Raw genomic sequence first — 10000 nt, 5'->3', positions numbered from 1 at the left:
CTGGAGGAAAGGGCTGGTGAGCTGCTGTGGGTATTTTTAGAGTGATTTAGAGCTGCTGTCAATAACCATAATAACCCTGCAGCAAGTCCCCAAAGACAAGAGTTTACACAACACACACACACACACACAAACACACACACAACCTTGTTTGTGTCATTTCCCATCTAAACACATGCAAGTACACACACACACACACAAACAAACAAACAAACAATGATGCTGTGTATTATAAAACAGTCAGACAAATAACACCTCCAAATTCTAGGCAGTAAAGACCAGTAGCCTAAGCTACTAAGCCTAAGCCTAAAAAGCCAGACATGACTTCAGCTTTGGCACACACACACACAGACCAGACCTGCCTGTGTGTAAGCATTGGGAAACATAAAGCAAAGGTCCTCAGGCAGTTGGGTCTTTTTTTAAAAAGCTACAAATAGTGAGGCACTGTGTGTGCTGTTGGCCAGTGCTGGGGAGTCACCCTGCTCAGTAAAACACTCGCAAGTGGCAGGAGTCTGGCAAGGCTGGCTCTGGGGATCAGACTGGCGCTTCTTAAAAAGTGTGTGTGTGTTCCTTACAATTCTCCAGACAAGGCAGGCAGACCATACAGGGATGCTGCTTAAACGTGTGTGTATATGTTTAATGCAGTAAGTGGAGTGGATGTGTTGATCTTTATCCTACCCAGAGAAAAGTGTTCAGCACATCTCTGCTCAGTGTCAAAGGTCATGTTTGCCTGTCATTTAGGGACAGTGAGGAGAGGAGGATTTATAAGCAACCAGTGCAAATGTCAGGAGAGAGAGACAGAAAGAGAGCAAAAGAGAGAGAGAGAGATGTTACATCTTACTGTTTCCCTTAATGCCGTCCATGTTCTAATTGAGAGACAGAAAGAGAGAGGGAGAGAGAGAGAAAGAGAGAGGGAGAGAAATGGCACAAGTGAGACTGAAAAAGAGGCAACAGGGCAAGGGATTGAGACAAAAGAGAATAGTTGTGAGAGGCTGAGTTAGGAGAAAACTACACGTCCATAGGGATGGGAGGAGGGGAGGATGCAGGGAGTGTGATAGGTGGAGTAAAAAAGAGTGTGAGAGAGATGGGGACTGTAAGCAAGGGATAGATAGATGGATGGATAGAGTGAGGAAGAGAGGGACGGAGAGAGAGAGAGAGAGAGAAGGACGGAGAGCTAGAGAGAGAGCGAGAGAGAGAGAGAGTGATGTAGCTGTCAGGCCAGTTCTAATGAAGGCTGTGCTCCTGTAATGGCCTCGGCCACCTTATTGAAGGTGAGTGAGAGGTAATCAGAGCCAGAGGACAAGACGGACATACACACGCACACACACACACACACACACACACATTTTCACACACATTCAATAACCAGCTCAACTCTACTCCCCCTATTGCCATGGTTACTGGCCATTACTATGCAGATGTGCGCACACACACACACACACACATGCACACACACACACAGGCAAGCATAAGTGCTAAACTGTGGCAGATGTGTCTCTGTGGAGCATGCAATGCACCCTGTGAGTTGGTGATGTCACAGGAGGATGCCTCGTTTTCTGCTTTCTGTCAATCCTTTGCCCTTCAGAGCCTCCTACTGGCTGGGGTTGGTAGTGCATGTAGATTATCTGCTATTTGACTAATCAGTTATCTGAATGTGTGGTGTGTATGTTTATGTGTTTAAGCAGTCAGAAAATTGTTTGAGTTAAGTGTGTGTGTGTGTGTTGGCCCCCGCTGCAGTGATGGATGAATCTGCCCACCCACCCCCCACCCTCCTGAATTAATAGGCATGCTCCAGCCACATGCTGTATTAATAGAGCTTGTTACACCACAACACATGCTGTAAACCTGTGTGTGTGTGTGTGTGTGTGTGTGTGTGTGTGTGTGTGTGTGTGTGTGTGTGTGTGTGTGTGTGTGTGTGTGTGTGTGTGTGTGTGTGTGTGTGTGTGTGTGTGTGTGTGTGCGCGCGCGCAACTAAAAAGCAGAGGCAAAGCTGGAAAAAGCACTCGCTGCTGCTGGATTTTTACTGCTGTCGATTAATTGAGGCCTTTTATGTGTACAGACAGCAGTGTCACTGTGTGTCTGGGGGTGTGCGTGCATGTCTGTATGTTTCCTCAGTGATACTCCGGGAAAATAATGGTGTGTGTGTCATGGTGAGTCTGTGTGTGTCAGTATGTGTTTATACAGTAAGTGTGTTAACATAAGCTGGTGTCCTCCTGTGTGCAGGTAATTCCCAGATGGGGGCCACCATAGTGGACGCCCTGGACACCCTGTTCATCATGGGCCTCCGCGACGAGTTCAAGGACGGGCAGGAGTGGATCGAGCAGAACCTCGACTTCGGAGTGGTGAGTGGCTTTGACCTTGCTGCCATTACACATGCCCCACACACACACACACACACACACACACACACACACACACAATCTACCACCTAGACACACCAGAGCTCTCACTGAAGACCATTATACACATATATACACACACACAGACTCTCTCTCAAACACACACACCTTGATTCCTCTGTCTCAGTCTTGACATGTAGACACACACACACACACACACGCACACACACACACACACACACACACACACACACACACCCTGCTGACTCCTGTGCCCTCTTCTGCCTCCCCTCTCTCTTTACATACAGTATATTCAGCAGACACTTTCATCCTCAGTGTCTGCATGGTGTTCATTACCTTTGTTGTGTGTGTGTGTGTGTGTGTCTGTGTCTGTGTCTGTGTCTGTGTCTGTGTCTGTGTCTGTGTCTGTGTCTGTGTGTGTGTGTGTGTGTGTGTGTGCGTGTGTGTGTGTGTGTGTGTGTGTGTGTTACCTGGCAGTCCAGTGACCTTGTTATTTACGAGCACTTCACCACTTGGCCTCTCCCGCTCCTGGTCTCCTCGGTGGCCAGCGTTGCTCCACCGTATTGCATTTGCATTCACTTATTCATCACTTTGTCTTCATCTCGGTGGGACAGAGTCACGGCACTTGACCGCTATACGGAGAATTGGACTCGTGACCTTGTGCGGTGTTGAGTGATTCATATCTCTCCCATGGTCACGTCGTCCATCTTTGGTAACACAGTTATTCATAGAGGAAGACAGTGGGCACGGTGCATAGAGATAGGAACCGCTGACCGTCTGGTTTAGTTGGAGGAGAGAGAGAGAGAGAGAGAGAGAGAGAGAGAGAGACTCAGCTTCTTTTCGTGTCTTCTGTAGCCATGGACACTCATGTTTTCCTCTGAGTGTCTCCTCAATACCCCCTCTGCTGTCACCTCTCTTTCTTTCTTTCTTTCTTTCTTTCTTTCTTTCTTTCTTTCTTTCTTTCTCCTCTCTCTCACCCTCTCCCCATGCCTTCTCATCCTCCAGGTGTTAAAGGATGTGGAGAAGAGAATATGAGAGGAGCATGAACTATATTTGTCTATACTGTCTACACACACACAGTGGCTGGGAGATGTTGCTGCGATGAGGTGTGTGTGTGTGTGTTGGGGTGTGGCTTGATGGTTGAGGGCACATGTCTCAGCCATTTTGATGAGTTGGACTGAAATGACTTTGAGCACACCCACACCCACACGCACACGCCCGCTCGCTTGTTTATTCGCTTACAAACACCCTCACGTGTGTACACACACATCTCCTCACTCTCATTAACAGACTTCAGAAGTGGTGTGCAAATGAGAGGCCTTAGGTGGTTGACATGAATCAATCAACACTCTTGCGTTAAGGGCCACACACACACACACACACACACACACACACACACACACACACACACACACACACACACACACACACACACACACACACACACACACACACACACTCACACTCATGTGCCTCCCCCTGTTCCTTGAGTGCCTATTAATGGAGGCATGTTGTGAATGTGAATGTAGTTTCTCATGTCCTGAACGGCTCCTCAAAACACAGCACCGTACAACACAGCACAGCACAGTACAACACAGCACTGGATAGCACTGTGTGTCACAGCATGGCACAACACAGCACTGGATAGCACTGTGTGTCACAGCATGGCACAACACAGCACTGGATAGCACTGTGTGTCACAGCATGGCACAACACAGCACTGGGTAGCACTGTGTGTCACAGCATAGCACAAGACAGCACTGGGTAGCACTGTGTGTCACAGCATAGCACAAGACAACACTGGATAGCACTGTGTGTCACAGCATGGCACAACACAGCACTGGATAGCACTGTGTGTCACAGCATGGCACAAGACAACACTGGACAGGACAACATAGCACTGGGTAGCACTGTGTGGTGTCAAAGCACAGCATAGCATAATACAGCATAGGACAGCACAGTGCAACACCGCATAGCACAGTTCATCCCAGTACATCACAGCTTAATGCATCACGACAGGCCACACCACATCACAGCCCCGTGTCTGAGTGTGTGATGATGTTGTGTGTTGCGGTGCGCTATCGCCGAGGCTTCTGGGTAACCTGGGCTGGAGAGGGGCCCAACAGGCGCGTATCGATGTCTGTGGAAATGAGCTTTGACTGATCCATTGTGCAGCGTGGCACTGGGTCGGAATTACTCTGGCACCCACACACCAAATGCTCTCTGGCGCTCTCTCTTTCTATTTATCTGTCTCTCTCTCTCTCTCTTTTCCCTCGCTTTCTCTCTCCCTCTCTCTCTCTCTCTCTCTCTGGCTGTCGGCGCGTCTGTCTGCTCTTTACTAAGCTTTGGCTCAGACACTCTAGGGCAATAGGCATACGCATGCACACACATACATACATACAGTACACACACGCACACACACGATACAGGTGCACACACACGCACTCACATACATATACAGACTCACACACATTCACACACACCATCATACTGAGCTCACCATGCTTTTCACCCTATGGTGTTATATTGTGACATTGGTGCAAAGTCACACATCAGAAACAGTGAATGTTGGTGCACCAATTACACACACACAGGCAACCTGGAGACTTAGCAGGCACCATGGAAACCATCTGGGGCATGCAGCGAGAGCAAGGTGCAGCTGACTGCCTGGAGAGGGTAGAGCAGAAAGAAGCTTCTAGGAAAAAAAAAAGTCATCTGTCAAAATGTGTGGCGAGAGAACATGCACAATAAAAAAGTGAAGGAGTGAGAGAAAGGAGGAGAGCGAGTGAGTGGAGGAGAGAGCAGGAGTGAAGGTTCCCCCCATCCCTCAGGGGACGTCTGTTTCTCCTCCTTCTGCTGTCCTGCTGTGCTCTACCACTCCAGTCTTTTCCTGTCTGCCTTCTTTTTTCATGCGTGCGTGCGTGTGTGTGTGTGTGTCAGAGCCTACACAGTTTCAACATGTCTCCCTGTTCCTCAGAGCCTCTCTGTAGGGAGCTGGTGTCTCTTATGCTTTCTTCTCTCTCTCTCTCTCTCTCTCTCTCTCTCTCTCTCTCTCTCTCTCTCTCTCTCTCTCTCTCTCTCTCTCTCTCTCTCTCTCTCTCTCATTCTCCCCTTTCTCTCTGAAAACATATGCTACAGTTTCTCAGTCTCTTCTCATTAAATTTTTCCAGTGATCATGGCTTCCTCCTTCCTTTATTTGGTCTTTCCCTTCATTTTCTCTCTCTTCTCTTTTTCTGTCCTGTGACTCTCTCTCCCTCTTGTTTTGTGAGACGGTGATGGGGAGTGTGTATCGTGGTTTTCACTGGAGCACAAGCACCTCTCATCTGCAGCCATCTCTTCTGAGTGTCACCCACAAAGTCTAATTTCAATTCACGGCCTTCAAGCATCTGAATGTGATTTTATGAGTCTAATGTAGCCGGTACTTGAAAGAGTCGTGCGTCCATTTCACACTGTGATAGGCTGAATGTTTGTGTGCTTGAGTTTGGTTAGTCTTATTCCCTCTCTCCATACTGTCGCATTCTCTCTCTCCTCTTTTCTCCTGTTCGTATCTCTTCTCCTCTACTGTCTTTTGGATCCCCACCCCTACATCTTTCTTTCCCTGCAATTCACTCACCATTCTGTAGACCTCTCCTGCCACTTCGCTCTCTCTCTCTCTCCTTCTCTCTCCCTCTCTCTCTTTCTCTTTCTCCCTCTCTATTTCCCTCTCTCTCTCCCTCCCTCTCTTTTTCTCCCTCTATTTCCCTCTCCTTTCTTCTCTCCTTCCCTCTCTGTCTGTCTGTCTGTCTGTCTGTCTGTCTGTCTATCCTGAGCTGCTCCGTTAGAGCAGAGGTTAATTAGGACTCTCAGGCTGAATGTGTGAGTCAAACTGCGACTGCACTGCACTGCCCTGTGATTACCTCTCCGAGAGCTTAACCACTTCTGCTGCCTCTCACACCGGCCAGTCAAGGGAGAGATGGGGGGGGGGGGGGCAAATGAGAGAGGGAGGAGAGCGGAAAAGTACGGGAAGGAGAGAGTAAGAGAGTGAGATGGAGGGAGGGAAGGAAGGAGAGAAATAGTGACCAAATGAGGGAGTGAGGTGAGTGGAAAGAGACAGGCCTAAGGAATGAGAGAGAGAGAGAGGGGGAGAGGGAAGGAAAGAGGGAGGGAAATGGTGTTCAAATGAGAGAGAGAGAGGTGAGAGGGGAGAAAAATTAGAGAAAAAAATCCGAGCCAAAAGAGCAAGAGGAAAAGAGAGAGAGAAGGGGGAGATAAGATGGGAGAGCAGGAATGAGAGTGAGGGAGGGAGAGAGTGAGCGGGTGAAAAGGTGCGGGGGATGTGAGGAGCGGAGTGTGTGGAGGAGAAGTGCCGTGGCCCTGCTGGCCTCCCGAGGTGCGAGCCTTTGGGAAGAGTTTCTCCGTAATCAACCTCCGGAGTCAGCGCCCTCTATTACTGTGTGTGTGTGTGTGTGTGTGTGTGCATGTGTGATAAACAAGCACTACGAAGGGACAGTGAAATAGTGAAAAGAGGTTGACCTTTTGTTCTGCAATTTGTTTTTCGAAGGCAGCTTGCGGTCGTTTTGTGGTCACTCAAAAGTGCGTGCGTGCGTGCGTGCGTGCGTGCGCGTGCGTGCGTGTGCGTGCGTGTGCGCTTTTGTGTTTAGTGTATCTCCACAACTGCCTTTTGTACTACCCACTTAGTTAGTCCTGACAGTGGAAATATGGGCCTCAGACCGCACGCTTAAAGACATTACTCTTAGTCTAGTTAATCAGGAGTCTGAATGTGTGTGTTTGTGTGTATGTGAGAGAGTGAGAGTTAGTACGGAGACTGATGAGGAGTCCACTTATGAAAGGGAGATTCAGTATAGATGAGAGAGAGAGGTAAAGAGATGGTGAGGGAGAGAGTGAAGAGAGAGAGAGGGGGGGGGTGGAGTGTGGTAAGGGGGGGGGTGGAGTGTGGTAAGGAGATGGAGGGGGAGAGCGAGGGATAGAGTGGTAAAGGGTAAAGAGGTAGAAAGATAGAGAGAGAGAGTTAAAGGGTAAAGAGATGGAGAAAGAGAGAGTGGAGAGAGAGAGAGAGAGTGTTAAAGGGTAAAGATATGGAGAGAGAGAGTGTTAAAGGGTAAAGAGATGGAGAGAGTGAGGGAGGATAGCGGAGAGGTAAGGCAGCAGTGTGTCTGGTTCCTGTGCCGCTAATGAATGATTAAGGGGCTGCCATGTTCACTTCTCTGAGTACTGAGTCACTGTTAGAGCAGTCGTCCACCACTCATCACCCCCATATACACCACACCCTCTCCTCTCCTCTCCTACCCTGCCCATATACATTCTGCTCACATATATGCCCCCCCTCACCTACCCAGCCAATATATACTGCTCACATATATACACCCTCTCCTCTCCTACCCTGCCCATATACATATTGCTCACATATATGCCCCCCTCTCCTACCCTGCCCATATACATATTGCTCACATATATACCCCCCCCCCCCTCTTCTACCCTGCCCATATACATTCTGCTCACATATATGCCCCCCCCTCTCCTACCCTGCCCATATACACATTGCTCACATATATGCCCCCCTCTCCTACCCTGCCCATATACATATTGCTCACATATATACCCCCCCCCCCCCCCTCTTCTACCCTGCCCATATACATTCTGCTCACATATATACCCCCCTCTCCTACCCTGCCCATATACACATTGCTCACATATATGCCCCCCCTCTCCTACCCTGCCCATATACATTCTGCTCACATATATACCCCCCCCCTCTCCTACCCTGCCCATATACATATTGCTCACATATATGCCCCCCTCTCCTACCCTGCACATATACATATTGCTCACATATATGCCCCCCCCCTCTCCTACCCTGCCCATATACATATTGCTCACATATATACCCCCCCACCCCCCCCCCCCTCGTACCCTACCCATATACATTCTGCTCACATATATACCCCCCTCTCCTACCCTGCCCATATACACATTGCTCACATATATGCCCCCCCTCTTTTACCCTGCCCATATACATTCTGCTCACATATATACCCCCCCCTCTCCTACCCTGCCCATATACATATTGCTCACATATATGCCCCCCCCCCCTCTCCTACCCTGCCCATATACATATTGCTCACATATATGCCCCCCTCTTCTACCCTGCCCATATACATATTGCTCACATATATACCCCCCCTCTCCTACCCTGCCCATATACATATTGCTCACATATATGCCCCCCCCCCTCTCCTACCCTGCACATATACATATTGCTCACATATATGCCCCCCTCTCCTACCCTGCCCATATACATATTGCTCACATATATGCCCCCCCCCTCTCCTACCCTGCACATATACATATTGCTCACATATATGCCCCCCTCTCCTACCCTGCCCATATACACATTGCTCACATATATACACCCCCCCCCCCCTCTCCTACCCTGCCCATATACATATTGCTCACATATATACCCCCCCTCTCCTACCCTGCCCATATACATATTGCTCACATATATACCCCCCCCTCTCCTACCCTGCCCATATACACATTGCTCACATATATGCCCCCCCTCTCCTACCCTGCCCATATACACATTGCTCACATATATGCCCCCCCTCTCCTACCCTGCCCATATACACATTGCTCACATATATACCCCCCCTCTCCTACCCTGCCCATATACATATTGCTCACATATATACCCCCCCTCTCCTACCCTGCCCATATACATTCTGCTCACATATATGCCCCCCCTCTCCTACCCTGCCCATATACACATTGCTCACATATATACCCCCCCCTCTCCTACCCTGCCCATATACACATTGCTCACATATATGCCCCCCCTCTCCTACCCTGCCCATATACATATTGCTCACATATATAACCCCCCCCCCCCCTCTTCTACATATACACATTGCTCACATATATACCCCCCCCCCCTCTTCTACCCTGCCCATATACACATTGCTCACATATATACCCCCCCCCCCCTCTTCTACCCTGCCCATATACATATGCTCACATATATGCCCCCCCCCCCTCTCCTACCCTGCACATATACATATTGCTCACATGTATGCCCCCCTCTCCTACCCTGCCCATATACACATTGCTCACATATATACACCCCCCCCCCCCTCTCCTACCCTGCCCATATACATATTGCTCACATATATACCCCCCCTCTCCTACCCTGCCCATATACATATTGCTCACATATATACCCCCCCTCTCCTACCCTGCCCATATACATATTGCTCACATATATACCCCCCCTCTCCTACCCTGCCCATATACATTCTGCTCACATATATGCCCCCCTCTCCTACCCCTGCCCATATACACATTGCTCACATATATACCCCCCCTCTCCTACCCTGCCCATATACACATTGCTCACATATATGCCCCCCCTCTCCTACCCTGCCCATATACATATTGCTCACATATATACCCCCCCCCCCCCTCTTCTACCTGCCCATATACACATTGCTCACATATATACCCCCCCCCCCCCCCTCTTCTACCCTGCCCATATACATATTGCTCACATATATGCCCCCCCTCTTCTACCCTGCCCATATACATATTGCTCACATATATGCCCCCCTCTCCTACCCTGCACATATACATATTGCTCACATATATGC

At 49.2% G+C, this 10000-nt stretch overlaps 1 protein-coding gene across 3 annotated transcripts in view; it reads left to right on the top strand.

Annotated features, from left to right (window-relative positions):
* man1a2 (mannosidase, alpha, class 1A, member 2) overlaps window positions 1-10000 on the top strand; it is a 111795-nt gene that overhangs the window by 62816 nt on the left and 38979 nt on the right. For all 3 annotated transcript variants that reach the window (XM_076263416.1, XM_076263417.1, XM_076263415.1), the window contains exon 5: window positions 2221-2339. In XM_076263416.1, coding sequence (XP_076119531.1) covers window positions 2221-2339 — 119 coding nt within the window. The remainder of the gene's footprint in view (window positions 1-2220; window positions 2340-10000) is intronic.

Source organism: Alosa pseudoharengus, unplaced genomic scaffold (assembly GCF_046254945.1).
Source record: "Alosa pseudoharengus isolate Yale_2024_CS ecotype anadromous, Long Island Sound unplaced genomic scaffold, YU_APseudo_1.1 YU_APseudo_1.1_scf_3, whole genome shotgun sequence".
NCBI classification, from domain to species: Eukaryota; Metazoa; Chordata; class Actinopteri; order Clupeiformes; family Clupeidae; genus Alosa; species Alosa pseudoharengus.
This window is presented reverse-complemented; position numbering and strand designations above follow the sequence as displayed.